We start from the raw sequence: 17,467 nt of genomic DNA, 5'->3' as shown, positions 1-17,467 counted from the left end.
TTCTATTTCTTTAAAGTAATACATATAAACAATGACTCTTGGTGACTTTTACTCTAGGAAGGAAAACTGGGAAATTAGAGGTAGCAGGTTAATTTTTATTTATTCACTAAAATAAATAAATAAATAAATAAAAAGCTTATCTGTGAAGGGACAGGGCAGTTTATAAACAGTGATAATATAAAATCTAACCTCAAAATAGCAAGGACCAGCCTCAGCTTGGAGAGAGGTTCTTAGGAAGGGGTGTTTGGGAGCAGTGACAGAAAGGAATCAAAGTCAAAAGATGGGGTGTGAGATGACAGCCTTGTAGTCTGTTCAAGATGGCTCCCCAGACAGCTCTCAGTAGATAACTCTTGGCTCTGTAGTCTGTTCAATGTAGCTTTCTGCTTGAGACAGCTCTCTGCTTGACACAGCTCTCTCTTTTGCTAGGAAAAATTCTAAAAGCTCCTGGATAGCTCCTGGGTTTTCCAATCAAAATCAGCACAGCTGCTAGAAAAAAATCCTAAAAGAGTTGTGTTTGCTCTCCAGATATCTCCAGACAGCTCAGCTCTTATAAATCAAAATCCAGTCTTTTATTTACATATCAATTCAGTCATTTACTCCAGGCTCCCTTTTGATTATCCCATGAATAAACATTCATTAGCCCCTTGATTCTTAGAAGACAGCATGAACTTTTTTTCTTAAAACAAAACAAAACAAAACAAAAAACCATGGCACCAGGTGGTGGTGGCGGCGCATGTCTTTAATCCCAGCACTTGGGAGGCAGAGGCAGGCAGATTTCTGAGTTCAAGGCCAGTCTGATCTACAGAGTGAGTTCCAGGACTGCCAGGGCTATACAGAGAAACCCTGTCTTGAAAAACCAAAACCAAACCAAACCAAACCAACAACAACAACAACAAAAAAAACCATGGCAAATGAATCCAGAGATCTGCCTCCCAGGCTGACTTGAACTCAGGAATCTACCTGCCTTTGTATCTTTCTGACAAGCCAGCTCATAGTGCAGCTATCTCTGTTCTTTTAGATCTATGAAGCTCCTTACATAATTCATATTGCATCTTTATATTTTGCATAATTGAGAAATTATATATTTTTGAACTCATGTTTTCAGAGTTTTTTCCTACAGCCTTAAGGGCTGACCTGAAGGTCATAGCAGTTTGCCATTTTGTTAAGGACATATACACCCTCGCCTCCTGGACTTGTGCTGTCTCTGATTATCATGGAGTCATTACCCTTGGCAGAGAGGACTTCCCCCCAAAGAAGGACCATAAAGAAAAATATACAAACAAGCCCACACCTAGCAAACATGCCCTGCTGGCTCTGTTCAAGGGGTGTAAAACCACAGCACACGGTCCCTTCCTAATGGCTAATGGCTATGTAGAACTCGGCACCAAAACATACAAATACAACTCTCCCATTTGCCAATTCTCAGCAACTAAACTATATCTACTTTGCTGTTTCACTTTTATGTTTCAATTCTGTTTGTTTATTTAACTGTGAACATGGGCAGGCACAGATGTGGAAATCAGAGGATAACCTGTCAACTTGGTTCTCTCCTTCCACCACGTGGGGTCTAGGGATTTAACTTGGGTTTGGGCTTTTTGAGGGTCTCCTGCAGTTTAGACTCTGAACTCACACTGTAGCTAAGAATGACCTTAGCCGGGCGTGGTGGCGCACGCCTTTAATCCCAGCACTCGGGAGGCAGAGGCAGGCGGATTTCTGAGTTCGAGGCCAGCCTGGTCTACAAAGTGAGTTCCAGGATAGCCCGGGCTACACAGAGAAACCCTGTCTCGAAAAAAAACCAAAAAAAAAAAAAAAAAAAAGAAAAAAGAATGACCTTGAACTCTACCTGGCCTCCCTCCTGAGTGCTGGGAATAGAGGAGTGTGCCACTGTGCCCAGCAAAATCCTTTTAAGCATGTATTTAGATATTCCTTTTAAACCTGACAGGGATATTATTAGATTCCCTAATCTGCATCACCTTTGTACTCCTGACATAAACTAGCTTAGTCATCTCTCTACCCTCCACTTTAAGAAAATTGCCCAATCCAGCAGATTTTACTTTTTGCATCCAATTATTGATTCCCACCGCCACTGCTTTAATTTGGGCCATCTTGCTTCTCCCAGACTACTCTAATGGCTCCTAAACACCTTGCTCCTGGTCCTACAGCAATGCTCCTGCTCCTGGCTCTGCCTTTCAGTATGTGTATAGCACATGACTTGCTTTAAATGCATATAAAGCCATGTCAGAAAATGGCATCTTTAAAGAATGGTATCTGCACAAGACCCAATCAGTCCTGTTCTAGTACGAAGGGGGAAGGGCTCAGGAGTCCCACCCTAACTGAGGAGCCCTGGACGGCTGACGGTCACTGGAGAAGGGAGAGTCAGAGCTCTTGTAATGGTGTAGCTACTAACAAGTTGACCATGCTCCAGAGGATAGCCCTACACAGTCTATGGGTGGCATAAACTGGACTATTGGGTTATTTTTAAAAAAGAAGGGTGTGCCTGAGAGATGACTCAGTGATTAAGAGCATTGCTGCTTTTACAGAGGATCCAGGTTCAATTCCAAGCTCCCAGCTCAGAACCATCTCTAACTCCAGTCCTAGGGGATCTGATTCTCCTTCTGGTCTCTGAGGGCACCAGGCACACATGTGGTATAAAAATATACATACAGGCAAAACACATACACACACGCACACACAATTTTTTTTAATTTAAAGCTTTTTTAAAAATTAGACATAATAAAGTATGGTGTACTGGCTAGTTTTGTGTCAACTTGACACAGGCTGGAATTATCACAGAGAAAGGAGCTTCAGTTGAGGAAATGCCTCCATGAGATCCAGCTGTAAGGCATTTTCTGAATTAGTGATCAAGGGGGAAAGGCCCCTTAGGGTGGGACCATCTCTGGGCTGGTAGTCTTGAGTTCTATAAGAGAGCAGGCTGAGCAAGCCAGGGGAGGCAAGCCAGTAAGTAACATCCTTCCATGGCCTCTGCATCAGCTCCTGTTTTCTGACCTGCCTGAGTTCCAGTCCTGACTTCCTTGGTGATGAACAGCAATGTGGAAGTGTAAGCTGAATAAACCCTTTCTTCCCCAACTTGCTTCTTGGTCATGATGTTTTGTCCAGGAATAGAAACCCTGACTAAGACATATGGGGAGAGGGATGTGGAAAAGACATGGTCAAAAAATGTTGAACAAAATTCTCAAAAAATTAACCACAGTTGCTTTTAAATGGCATCTGTGGTGGTCTGAATAGGAATGACCCCCCATAGGCTGATAGATTTGGATTCTTGGTCATTAGGGAGAGGCTTTACTGGAGAGGGATTATGAGGTGTGGCCCTTTTAGAGGAAGAATGTCTTTGAGAATGGGCTTTGAGGTTTCAGAGGCCCAAGCCAGGCACAGTGGCTCTCTCTCTCTCCCTGCGGCCTTCAGATCAGGATGTAAAGCTCTCAGCTACAAGTCTGCCTATGTGCTACCATGCTTCCCCAGTCGTGAAGATAATAGACTGAACCTCTGAAGTTATAAGCCAACCCCAAGTAAATGCTTTTCATTTATGAGTGCTGCTGTGGCATGGTGTCTCTTCATAGCAAAAGAGCACAGACTGAGACAACATCTACTATTGAATACACAAGTCTCTTATAGTTTACAATTTCCTGCAAAAATTCTTACAAGTGCTTTGTCATATTTATTCCCAATTATCTTGTAATTTTTTGTTGCTATAATGAGTACACAGATTTTAGCTTTCAAGTGATGTTTTCTGTTGGTTAATAACTGTAATTATTACATTGACTTCATACAAACAACCTTATTAAACAAAAACAAATCAAAACAAAACAAAAACCAGTCTTATGTACCCTTTCTAGCCTGAAACAACCTTGTGGGCTTCAGTTTCAGTGAGAGACCCTGTCTCAAAAGCAAATTAATAAATGAGGTAGAGAACAACAGAGAAAGAAACCCTCTGCACATACACACACACACACACACACACACACACACACACATATCACATCACACACTTTAAAAGAGGCCATGTCTTACTCCTGTATCAATTAGCACAACCCTCTAAATTTCCTTGGATAAAGGAGACATTCCAGAAGGTTTGTAAGTTGACTTAAACTAGATCTTTAGAATACATATGTCTCTTAAGAAGTGAACATCTGGGAAGGGGAGATTTCTAAGTTCTGAAATAACAACTGTTATTTCCGTGGAGAAATGGACAATAAAAGGTCAAAGTAGAGCAGTAGAAGAGATGGGAATGACTTGGAAATGTTCTCGATTGATCACGTAGGACTTGGGGACAGTTGGCCATTTAATTCACAAAGATTTGACAAGAAGAAGTTCACCAAATGTGTGAGAGCTGGCTTTGTGAGGAATGTTCTGATGAGCTTGTCGCCAAGACCTGAGCTCTCTATCAGTGAGGGGATGATCCAGTGTGAGAACTGTCTTCAAAAGTAACTCAGTTCTATGGTCTTGTTTTTCCATCCTCAACCCTGCATCTTTGCATATGAGGACCTACAGAACTAAGGATCCAAGCAGCAGCACCAAGGGCAAAAGCCAATGAAAATGCTCAAGGCAGAAAGCACCTTGTTCTTTCTGAGCTCCTCTGGAAGCCCACAAGAGCAGATTAAGTCCTAACCGTCTGGTCTCGGCCACATGTGCCTTACAACGGAACTGAAACAGCGATGAGAACATTTCATTACTGTGCAGAATCAACATCATAATCTCACGTAATTTCCCAGATGCCTTCCTGTTAACTGTGTGCCTATAAACCTGCATAGGTTGTCTCACAACACTGAGTTTTAAGTGTGTATCTGCATACAGGCCTCTACTTTATGTAAATATTGCAAAGATCACATGAAGATAGTATGAGTGTATTGTGCAGTGCAGAGGATCAGACCCAGGCCCTTGAGAATATTACACATGAGCTCTACCATGGCTCCATTCTGGCCTGGCACACTAAATGCTAACCAAAATTTAACCATACTTTCCCCAGAAATGACAGTTTTAAGTGTCAGAGACAGGAATTTCATACTACAAGTTTGTCCGTTGTATTTTGCAGAGTCCTGAGACATAAGGGGTCATGAGTCCAAAACTATTTATAAATTCAATTTTTATCATTGTGGGAGTTGTGCATGGCACACATGCAGAGGTCAAGTGACAACTCTCTGAAGCCATCTACCTTCCACATGAACTCAGGCTGCTGGGCTTGAACATCAAGCAACTAGACCCACTGAACTGTTGGGTTAGCCTCAAGAACAGTCTGAAAATACTAGGGGGAACATGGAGGCAGAGCACATGTTGAGCCGTAGTGCGACATATTATTGCTGCTTTGACTGAACGACATTTGCAATCATGGGACAAGAGCAATGATGCAGCCCAGCATAGTCACATGACCCTGAAATCCCAGTACTTAGAAGGCTGAGGCAGGAGGACTGAAAGTTTAAGGCCAGCCTGGGCTAATCAGTGAAATACTGTCTCAAACCAATGCAAAAAGCAATGGCATGTACAGCTAGAACCCCTCAGCACAGAGACTGGTAGCGTCTGGTTATTTTACTCGTCCTCACTAAACATCTGCAGCTTAAAGAGCCAGGGTCATTTATCTTTGAATGTCGCTCCTTGAATACACACATCCTCTTCACATTCTTGTGGTAAAACTGCCATTCTGCATGGAGCACTTTGCCTGTACACCTAAGCGAAGGTTGTCTGCAGGAGCTGGGCACCAAGCCAATCTCTGTACACCCAGCACCATCTGTACTTTGGAGAACACTGACAGGCAGGTTGTGGCTGATCAGACTTAGCTACTTCGTAGACATTTTCTTTCTCTTTTCCTTATCTTTGTTGTTTTTGTTTTTGTTTGAGACAGGGCCTCATTCTGTAGGCTTGGCTGTCCTTAGACTCACTCATCTCCCTGTCTCTAATATCTACCCTCTGCCCTTATAACCTCTCTCCCAAAAGGAAACAAAAAACAAAAATCTGTCCCACAATATACCCCTTTGTTCACACATGTGTACATGCAAATGTTCATTTCAAAGAGACATTGATCTGATTCAAGGCGTCTGGCTTTTGCGACACCATTAATCCTTACAGGGACTCCTCTCAGATGTCCTGTTGTCGCCATGTGTCATGGAGATCCTGCAGCCTTGGATCTGTAGGACCAGCCCCCTCACAGGCTCTAGCAGCTTATAGATGGGACAGATGCTGGGTTGAGCTACTTCAAAGCCCTGGATCTGGGACTGGGTGGTATCTGAGCTATTTACCACAAACTTTCCCATGCTTCCCTCTTGCTCAGGTGAGGGGTAGGGACCAGATCTCCAGCACTGCCACAGCTAAGGACAGCTCCATCATTTTTAAGGAAATTAACACACATTAAATCTAAGTTTTAATTTCAATAAGTATTAATAATTATTTATTATAAAATTATATAATATATATTTTATACATTATCATTATGATAACTATTAATGACTAAGTACTGACAGATACTACACAGAAACGAAAGCTCTCTGAAGTGTCGTGACGTTTAAGAACTTGAAGCGATGGTGAAAGTTTGAGAACTACTATCTCTATTTTAGTTCATTCACTGTTGGAAAGCAACCTCCTCTGTTCATAGTAGACTTACAATAACATGAAGGCATTTAAACAGTTACAACCTAGAACACACAGGTAAAGCATCCATGTCATGTATCAAGCTCCAGCCTGCTATTACTGTTTAGCGATGCCTTTGTACTTTGTTAACGAGCAATGAGCCCCGGGATTTATAGTAGTTTCATTAGTATGATCTTTAAATCATATGCCAAGGATCAAAGAAGAGAAAACTCTGGGATACGATACACACACACACACACACACACACACACACACACGCACACGCACGCACACGCACACACACACACAGTATAGCATTTTTCTTCTTTTTCCCTCTAAACCCACTTCTAACTGGAGACTACAGAGATGTAAGAGCAACTCCCAGGAGACCCTAGAGAAAGCTGGGTATGTGGGCACATGCTGCCATCCCAGCACTAGAAGACAGAAGCAGGAGGCCTGATACTGAGTTTGAGGCGAGCCTGGTAAACACAATGAATTCCAGGCTATCCAGATCTTCTCTGGAGACCCTGCCGAGACACACCAACAGCAGATTCTATAGGAGAGCAAATCAATTTCGGAGTCTGCCTAGATTTTCTCAAAAACATTTCTGATTCAGTACGAGCCCTCTACTCTGCCCTAAATAAAAAGATAACCTTCCCCCAATAAACTTCCTATTTAAAGTGGATATCTCCATGCACAAAAGGTCTTCCATTATTTAATACATGGTGATAGCATGATAAATGGCTGACCTCAGAAACGACCTGGATTGGGCTGTCAAGATAACTGAGTTGGTTAACAGCACCAGATGTAGAATCCAAAATAAATTCAAGACGACCTAGCCCCTTCCCCCTCTGAAGGGACTTTCCAAACTATACAGTTTTAGTGGTCAAGATGACCAGACTAAGCCTGCAGCTGCCAAAACAAGATTAGCAGTTCCCAGAAAAATTCCCCTACCCTGCCTCACACTAAATCCCGAGAAAGACCACAAACCACCCTGACCTTGCTAGGATTCCCCGTGACGTTAATAGCTGTGACGTTATAGCTGTGACGTTAATAGATGACCCGTAAGTTCAAAATGTACTGCTGCTTTGCTGACCAGTCATAATAACCCACCATAAAAAGAGTATAAAAGTTGGGCCTGGTGGCACACACCTTTAATCCCAGCACTTGGGAGGCAGAAGCAGAGGGATCTCTGAGTTCGAGGCCAGCCTGGTCTACAGAGTGAGTTCGAGGCCAGCCTGGTCTACAGAGTGAGTTCCAGGACAGCCAGGGCTACACAGAGAAACTCTGTCTGAGTATAAAAGAGCTGTGCTTTCTGAATTCGGGGTTGACTCCTCCTGCGAGGCTGAGCAACCCCACCCGCATCGGAACAATAAACCTCTTGCCATTGCAGCGATTTGTCATCAAATTGTGGTGTGGGGGTGCTGCACACTCAATACTAAGGCCTTAGGGTCTTACGCAAACATTCTTACAAAGGACACAGATTTGATTCCCAGCCCCTCCATGGTAGCTCACAACCATCCATAACTCCAGCTCAGGAGAGAGCCGATGCCTTCCAACCAGGTGAACTGGGATGCATGCAAGCAAAACATTCCCAAAATAAAAGTAAAAAGATGATCAAACACAGGAGCTTGTTGCCTGCTGCCACGCCAGAGCCACACCCAGGGCTTGATCGCTGGGACCCACATAGCAGACAAAGAGAACAGATTTCTGTGAATCGTTCTCTGTCCATACACAAGCCCACACAGACACACACAATAAATAGATGTAACAAAAACATTTTTCAAAGAAAGATAAGGCAATAGTCTGAATTATAGACTGAGAAGATGATATTAGCACATGCCAAGGACTGTTCTTAACTGTTATTTTTTCAAGACGTGATTTCTCTGTGTAGCCCTGGCTGTCCTGGACTTACTCTGTAGACCAGGCTGGCCTCAACCTCAGAGCTCCACCTGCCTCTGCCTCCCAAGTGCTAGGATTAAGGCGTGTGCCACCACTGTGGGTTTATTCTTAACATTTTATGTAGCTTAATCTTAACAATCCCACGGCAGTGTGATTGTTATTCCCATACTGTCCTGGTATTCGCTAAGTCACCATCACATCACCTATGGAACCTGCCTTCTTACCTCCAATTATGCTGAAAAACATACAACCTACTTCAATAAAAAACTGACTGTTAGCCGGGCGTGGTGGCGCACGCCTTTAATCCCAGAACTTGGGAGGCAGAGGCAGGCGGATTTCTGAGTTCGAGGCCAGCCTGGTCTACAAAGTGAGTTCCAGGACAGCCAGGACTACACAGAGAAACCCTGTCTCGAAAAACCAAAAAAAAAAAAAAAAAAAAAAAAAAAAAAACTGACTGTTATGATCAACACTCGCTATTCAAAGAATCTTTTAGGCTAACAGTCACAACCTGTCTTCTCTGAATGTGTTAGCACACTTGTTTTCATGAACAAAGCCAGGCACACTGGTGCAAACATGGAATCCTAGTACGTGGAAGGCTGGGACGGAGAAGGTGTGAGCTTGAGGTGATGCTGTGCAAACTCCGAACGCCCCCAAGTTCTAAGAACCTCTCAAATAAGCACATGTTAAAAGCCTACCTGTTAGAGCCATCTTTCATGTGGACTTTGGCATAAAGAACATCCACCATAGCAGGATCGTCATTCATGTATTCGATCCCTGCCATCTCAACTTCCAGGGGTCTACCTCCAGAAATGTCACTGCCAAAGGAAAAAAAAATAGGATTTTAAGCAAAGGACCTGCAATTTTGTGAAAGATGGTTACTATGCATGGTCAAAAGGTACAAGGACTGGCTCGTGGGGTTTTTCCAGCAACATAGTCCAGCTGTCCTAGTTTCAAGTTAATAACTGTCTGATGCCCACAACTGTAGAATACAGGTGAGTATTTCCAGCACCATACCATATTCCAGTCAATACTCGTGATGAGCTCTAAGGGATGGCATGATTGGCAACATCATTCCATGTGCTGGCCCTTCCCTCTTCATCATTTCTTCAAGTTGCAGGAGGCACTCACTCACTAGCAATAGACAATGTGGATACCAAAAACACATCTCCAGGAGCACCCAGCAACATTAATGAAAACCACCTCAAGGGAAGGGCAGCGCAGCCAACCCCAGCTGCTGAACCAAGTCACTGTTTGGGGTGTTTGCTTGCTTGTTTGGTGTGTGTGTGTGTGTGTGTGTGTGCGCGCGCGCGCACAAGCGCATTCGAGTTACATGTGCAAGTGTTACATGGTGAGATCTTGTCTCAAAAAAACAAAAACAAAAAGAGATGGGGTCTTATTGAGTTGCCTGGGCTGGCCCAAATTTCTGAACTAAAACAATCCTCTTGCTTTGGTCTTTCACTGGGTCCAGAAGTGTGTGCTGTTCCTAGCTTTCCTATTGCTTTTAAAATGAACTGTGGTGGAGCTGGTGAGATGGTTAGCCAGGATGTGTGCAAGGCGAGTCAGATGAGCTGAGTTTGTTCCCTGGAACTCATGTAAGAAAGGACGATGCACAGGCCTACATCTGCAATCCCAGCATGCCTACCATGAGATGGGAGGGAAACCGGAAAAATCGTCCAGAAGCTCGGCTCACTGGCCAGCTAGTCTGGAGTAGCAGGACAGCAGAAACCACTTCCACCAGGTGGGAGGAGATGACAGACTCCTGAAAGCTGTCCTTTGACTTCCACAAGCATGCAGTGGTATAGGAACCCCATAGGCACACATACACATATTAATAAAAAAAGTTAAATACCAACCCTGCATAGTTAGGTCAGCACTACCACCTTCTTACCAGGTTTTATTTAATGCTTCATGGAAGAGCTGTGTGAACCTTTCTTTCCCCACCTGCAGTTTGTTAGAAGGTGCTGCTTAGCATCAGTACGATTGACATGACTACGTTTTCATGGACTGAGAGCCCAAACTCTCTCCTGTGTTTTGTTGTTTTATGAGACAGGTCACACTGTGTCTGTAGCTCATGCAGTGTTAGGGGTATGTAGCCCAAGACAGCTTGAACCTGAAGCAAACTTCTGTCTCCCAAGCACTGACATTGCAGGGTGAGCACTATGCAGACTGTCCAACTCCTTCTTACCAGGTAATAACTACCATGAATTGGTAGGTGTCTTTGTAGAACTTGTTTAAGTACACTGATTTTATCAAACAGCACCAAATTTTGATGCGTAAGCACAGTTACTGTCTATGTTGATTTGCAAGTCCCAATTCTCCCTCTCTTGCTCTTCTCCTTGGTGCTGAGGACTGCCAAGCAAGCCCCCATCTCTGAACAGCACACATCCTCCTTATATACTAATGTAAATCCTTGGAATGGGATGTTGGGCCGAGATAAGAAGCTGGATAAACTCAACAGGCTTATCTATGACCTGCAAACTGCCTCACGGTTTACAAAGAGAAAGGTGAAAGAACGTAAGTGAGAAGCCTCTTTAATGCTCTCTGTCTTAGTGGCTAGAAGATGACATCTGAAGCAATAATTAGAAATTACCATCTGCCAATGCTCACTTCTCTTGCCCACCCCCTTGTCCCTCTTGCTGAAGCCCTTGCCTGTGAGGGTCTCTGCCTTTTATTTATTTATTTTAATTTTTTACTATCAGCCTCTTCAGGAGACAGATGCTGAAGCTGACAAGGAACTGCTTCATGTTTGTGAAAGCAAATACTCAGGGCCACTGCCCTGTTTTTGTCCTACATCCCAGAGGGAACAGTCACAAGGGACACATTTGAGCATCAGAGTCTCCTCAACACTGAATAATCCATTCAACATCTCTAAAGCTGCATGAGCCTCAGCCTTAAGAATTTCCATGAATATCTGGGTTCTGGTTAGAGAGCACCCTTTAGTTTCAACAACTACCTCCAGATTCAACTACCCACTTCCTTCAAATACCCAGGAGCTGTGGCTTTATCAAATCCAATATAAGTCATGTTTACTTTAATATTCCAACTTGAAATGCCATCACATTAGGCTACGGCACAGTCTACACTGGTCCTCTTAGTTTTAGTGTCTTCCTTTGCCCATTTTATTTTGAGATCTTTACAGCAGAGCAGGTTGGGGTTAGAAACGCCATTACACAGTGGCGTCCTTCCTGCATATCCATGGCAAAGGCTATGGACAAAGGTGGCTGAAAATAAAAGACAATTTATCCACCGGAGTTTAATACATTGTTTTTCTAAGTGAAGCCTCTTACTTGGGGAAACTGGTCCTACCCTAAGCACTGCAGACACCTGACTCTGACCCTCATCTGACATGGGAGGTGTGAGTTTGCCCTGTAAATGTTTTAAACAAGTGCACACAGCACAAAGGGAAGGAGAAGAGCCCTGGGAGGCTTGAGTGTTTTACTTGCTGGTCTCCAATCCTCCCAGCCTTTTGAAAACAGCATCTTTAAACATCTTTCTGCATGCACTGCAGATTTCTGGCAGGGCAACTTTGTCCTATTTCAAAAGCTTTGCTGAATTTGAAAAACCACAATTACCGTTTTCATCTTGTCATGTCAGAGGCTTAGCACTATTAGGACTGCTCTTTATTCCCGGCACACTCTCTGACACGCTTCCAGGCTCCAATTTGGCAGTGAGTCACGAAAGTCACTAAGTACACAAAAGGGAAGAACTCGCTAGGTCTGCCCACAGCTTAGGATTAAAACCCAGTGATTAAAACCTGTGGCCTGACTTTCTTAAGGCGAGAAGAACAAATACTTCACTACATAAATATTTTATCTAACTCTACATTTTTTTACCTTAGGATTATCCCAGTGGCAGCCAGGAAAGTGTAGCTACTTTAAGTTCAGTTGCGCAAAAAGAGAATTGGGAATATATTGAAGTGTGAGACCTTTAAATATTTTTCAATCTTATACAAAGAAAAATGCAACTATCTAATGATGGACACTAAATTATTTTGAGCTTTAAGTAAGATTTAAAAATAAAACGAGCCGGGCGTGGTGGTGCACGCCTTTAATCCCAGCACTCGGGAGGCAGAGGCAGGCGGATTTCTGAGTTCGAGGCCAGCCTGGTCTACAAAGTGAGTTCCAGGACAGCCAGGGCTATACAGAGAAACCCTGTCTCGAAAAACCAAAAAAAAAAAATAAAATAAAATAAAATAAAAAGTAAAAAAATAAAAATAAAACGAATGTAGTGGTGCACACCTTTAATCCCCCCAGCATTGGGGAGGTAAAGGTAGGCAGATCTCTGTGAGTTTGAGGCCAGCCTGATTCTACACAGTGAGTTCCAAGATAGCCAGGGCTATAGAGAGAGACCCTGTTTCAAAAAATTAAAAAGAAAATAACCATGTCTGCCATAGAGCAAAGAATAAGAACCAAAAGAACAGGCTCACCTTAAAACTCAACCAGTATTTGATTATGCTAAAAAAAAAAAAAAATCTGTCTCTGTGGAGACTGGTGGTACAGGCTGGATAGCTTATTGCTCAGGGGCTAAGGCAGGGGTCACAAGGAACAGATAAGGTTGAGCTACACAAGAAGACCCAGTCTCAGAAAACCAGTAAACAAGTAGTTCTCTTATCTTCAAGTGACAATGGAAAATGGATAACTGACAAGGAGGAGTGATGACACACAACTTTAACCCCAGCACTCAGGAAGCAAAGCTAGAAGCAGAGGCAGGAGGATCTGTGTGAGGACATAGCCAGCCTGGTCTATACGGCCTAAACCTACCAGGACAGCCAGGTTTATATAGAAGAAGGGAAGAGGGGAAAGCGGGGAGGGGAGAGGGAGGAAGAGAAGGAGAGGAAGAAGGAAGAAGACGGAGAGGAGGGAGAGGAGGAGGAGGAAGAAAGGGAAGAAGAGGAGGAGAAAGAGGAGGATGAGGAGGATGAGGAGAAGAGAAAGAAGGGTAATTAACCCCCAAACAAATCAATGTACTACAGAGTCTTATATGCAACCCAGAGAAAGACTTTAGATCCTTTCTCTTTGTTTTACCCATTGAGCCAGGTGACCCATTCCTACAAGGCCATGTTAGAATATGGTACCTGTATATAATCATGTGGTTTACAAAAAAAGGGCTTTGTGAGTCCATGTGGGAATGAGCACACATATGTGCTGGTGCTTGTGTGGAGACTAACCTCAGGGATTTGACCTTGTTTTCTACCTCAGCTGAGGACCTCTCATTGTTCATCGTTGTATACTCTAGCTAGCTAGTCCATGAGTGTAAGGAGCCGCCTTCACATTCGCCATTATAAGATGGCGCTGATGGCACTGACACCCGTGTTCTAAGTAGTAAACAAGCAAGCTGCGCATGTGCCGGGGTAGCTTTCCACGCCATGTGCTCTGCCTTTCCCGTGACGACAACTCCGGCTGATGGGCTGCAGCCAATCAGGGAGTGACACGTCCGAGGCGGAGGACAGTCCTCCATAAAAGGGAGGGGGCTCCGCCATCTCTCTCTCTCTCTGGCTCCTTTCTCCACTGGCTCCTGATGGGGTAAGCAATAAAGTTTGTGCTGCAGAAGATTCCGGTTGCCCTGAGCGTGTTCTTACCAGGGGGACACAAAAGCGGCGCGCAATACATGAGCTTTCTTTCTCAGGCTCCCATCTCACCACAGGGATGCTGGGACTGCAGGTGTGTGCTGCTGCATCTGGCTTTACATGGGTTCTGGAGGTACAAACTCAGGCATCATGCTTGTGTATAAAGCACTCTCTCCACTGAGCCACTGCGGGATGCAGAGGAAGCCCTGAGCAAATCAAGTCTTGAGTAGATGTGTGTGACTGACGTGTCAAGGAGCCCATGTTTCAATCCACGGCAGGGAGAAACCCTTCCTGGGTGAGGCTCTGAGAGATGCTAAGCCTTCTTCTGCTCTGAATGCTGATGGTGTGTACAGAAAATGTATAGGTATAGCCCCTCCCCACAGATGTTCGTGGCCTGAAGACTGATCCCCTATAAAGACTTGCTGCTACCAAGACTGGCAAACCTGCTTCCTTGTTCGACTGTATATCACAGGCCTGCCTTCTTGTTCGTCTATCTGTAGTAACCCATCTTCAGCTCTATGCAACAGCCTCCCCACTCAACACATAGAACAAACACACTGAGCTTCTAGGGACTACAGTCTCCCCATCAGAGATCCCAGCCCGCCCAATGCCAGCTTCTTTGTACATATGTCTGTCCTTTCTTTATTGTCTGTCTTCATTCCTGCATCACTCCTGATGAGGGGTCCCAGATTCAAGCTGTGCAGGGGCTCAGGAACCTGTCTCCCAGCCCAATAATAGAATTCTCCAAAATCTATTTGGGAGAGTTAGTTTTCAAATTTCTCTTCATCAGTCTTAAGTAAAAAGCGAGAAAGGGTACTTTTGAGTACTGACTTCTAGATGACCAAAACAGAAGAAACATCAGCTGTGCCAACAGGGCCACGGCCATTTCTTCCCAATAAATATCCAAGGATATTTATTGTCAAGCCAATGCCATCAAGACATCCAAAGCAAAAGTCCTCCATTCTTATGTGTGTCCCAGTCCCTGTGTCAAGTGGCATTACTGTAGGCTGCTAGTCACAGCAAGGTAGTCAGGCAAGCTCTCTGGAGTCTGGATGGACAGAATGCCCTACCTCAGTTTAGACCTGATGGTGCCACCCCACCACCTCACCAAATCTCACCACCTCACCAAATCTCATGGAAAGGAAAGGAGAAAAACCATCTGTGAAAATTAAAGTAGACGCCAGAAGGAGGGAGAGGAAGAAAGGGAGGGAGGAAGAGATAGAGAGAAAGAGGGGGAAAGAGAGAGAGAGAGAGGAAGTTCTGTAAAATGATACTTCCGTGTCAGACATATGTGTAAATTAAATTTTTACAGTTAAAAAAAAAAAAGTAACAAGTCAGCCTGCCCCAGGAAACTTCCTGAGTTGATTTTTTCTTCTCCGTTTTTTGAGATACGAAACTGCCCAGAACTCTCTAAGTAGACCAGGCTAGCCTCAAACCCACAGCCTCTGCCTCCAGAGGCCTGGGATGACAGGTGTGTACCACCATGTCTCGCTTGAGATTCTTATTAACTAAAATAAAAATATCTACATTTACTCTACTGCTCCATCTCCAAGTTGTGGGCTCACAGGCACATACCACCATACCACATTAGTGAGCCTCAAATTTAAGATATTTCTGCCTTAGCCTCCTGGGACTACATGTGTCGTCATCACAGCTGCTTTTCTCCACCTCCTCTGCCGCCTCCTCCTCCTCCTCTTTTTCTTCTTCTTCTTCCTTATCCTTCTCCTTTTCTTCCTCCTCTTCCCTCCTCATCCTCTTCTCCATTCTCCTCTTCCCCTCCTCCTCTTCTCCCTCTGCCTCTTCTTCTCCCTCTTCTTCTTCTTCCCCCTTCTTTCCCCTCCTCTTCATCCTCCTCCTCCTCTTCTCCCCTCTTCTTCCCCCTCCTCCTCTTTCCCCTCCTCCTCCTCTTCACATTTTAATTTTAGGCAGGTACAGTGGTGCACACCTATAATCCTAACACTAAGCTAAGCATGGAGGATTGAGCCTCAGAATCTGAGACTAGCCTAGGCAACAGAAAGTCCCAGCTACTCAAGAGGCTGAGGCAGCACAGTGAGCCCACGCTATTCATAAGTAACTAGAAATGGCAGGGTGGGGGAGAACAGGAGGGATGATCTGTCAGTGTCTCTTCACTAAGGAGTGCTGCAGTACAGTCTGCACTACTGTGGTAGGCCCTCCCGGAGGACTAGGCCCTACTCTCTTCCATGTCTTGGGTAAGGGGCTTGGTAATAGGGACTGGTTTAATTATATAGATGCATTCACTCAAGTCAGAGTTCTTAAAGGCCAACAGCTTGTTCCTGCTGCAATCACAGCAGCAGGGTCAACTGAAGGTGCAAACAATGCCACATAAGAATTAGAGGTAGAGAAAAGAAGTCACTAGGTGAGTAATGTGAGAGACCTCTAAAAGCTAGGCTTTAAAGGCAAGAAAATAGATACTTTTCCTGAGAACTAAAAAGGATCCCAGCTCTGCCAATATGTGATTTCAGTCCAGTGAAACCATACAAATCTTCTGACATAGACTGGAGAGACGGCTCAGCAGGTAAAGGTACTGGGCAGCCATGTGTGAGCCTGGAGTTGATCCCTGGAAGTACACAGAGGAAGGAAAGAACTGCAGGCTGCCTCTGACCTTCACATGCGTGTCACTGCGTGGGTATATGCGTTTGTACTTTTTATAAACAAGTAAGCAAACAATAAAATCCCCGTGTCACCCAGCTCCCTCATCTACAGACAAGCCTGTGATACTGAGAAGATCCCAGCCTGGGCTGACTTCCCTCCCACTCCTGACCCACAGATGGTAAACCAGATGTTCTTTTAAGTGTGTTGTTTTAAGCCAATGGAGTTGTAGCAATATGCTACTCTGGATCAAACAACCGGCTATACTGTTTAAGAACAATATTTGTCTATCAATTAGTACAACTCTAAACTGTAAATGTGTGCTTTAAGTCAATTTTTAAACTCGCAGGTGACAGTCCAATGTTAAGCACTACACATGTACAAATCAGGGCTGGAGAGGTGGCTCGGCAGTTAAGAACACTTGTTCTTGCAGAGGACCAAGCTGTTTCCCAACACCTACATGGTGGCTTACAACTCTCTGTCATGCTAATCCCAGATCTGATACCTTTCCAAACTTTGTAGGCACTAAGGCATACACAAGGTACACATACATACAAGTGAGACCCTCACCTGATTCCCAACCACATGTGTGATTCGGAAAGCCCCCCGCCCAGGCTGAGCTCCCTCCTCATTGCTACCTAGTACTTACTTAATGAACTCCTCCTTACAGCGCTGCAGGATCTCACACGTGTGCTGGATCTCCTGCTCACTTAGAAGCACCAACATCCCAATAGTTAGGTGAAGCTTTTTGGGATTCTGAAAAATGGTGCTATCCACTCCACGATCCTGTTGACAGGGAAGAGAAACAAGAAA

The 17,467-nt window shown here is 44.3% G+C and overlaps 1 protein-coding gene across 3 annotated transcripts in view; it reads right to left on the bottom strand.

Annotated features, from left to right (window-relative positions):
* The window catches only part of Ascc1 (activating signal cointegrator 1 complex subunit 1), a 93,508-nt gene that overhangs the window by 40,164 nt on the left and 35,877 nt on the right, over positions 1-17,467 (bottom strand). For all 3 annotated transcript variants that reach the window (XM_021174518.3, XM_021174519.3, XM_029482653.2), the window contains exons 6-7: positions 17,304-17,440; positions 9,174-9,293 (exon numbers count right to left, since the gene is read on the bottom strand). In XM_021174518.3, coding sequence (XP_021030177.1) covers positions 9,174-9,293; positions 17,304-17,440 — 257 coding nt within the window. The remainder of the gene's footprint in view (positions 1-9,173; positions 9,294-17,303; positions 17,441-17,467) is intronic.

Source organism: Mus caroli, unplaced genomic scaffold, assembly GCF_978045245.1.
Source record: "Mus caroli unplaced genomic scaffold, Mus_caroli_1 scaffold_9, whole genome shotgun sequence".
Lineage (NCBI taxonomy): Eukaryota > Metazoa > Chordata > Mammalia > Rodentia > Muridae > Mus > Mus caroli.
This window is presented reverse-complemented; position numbering and strand designations above follow the sequence as displayed.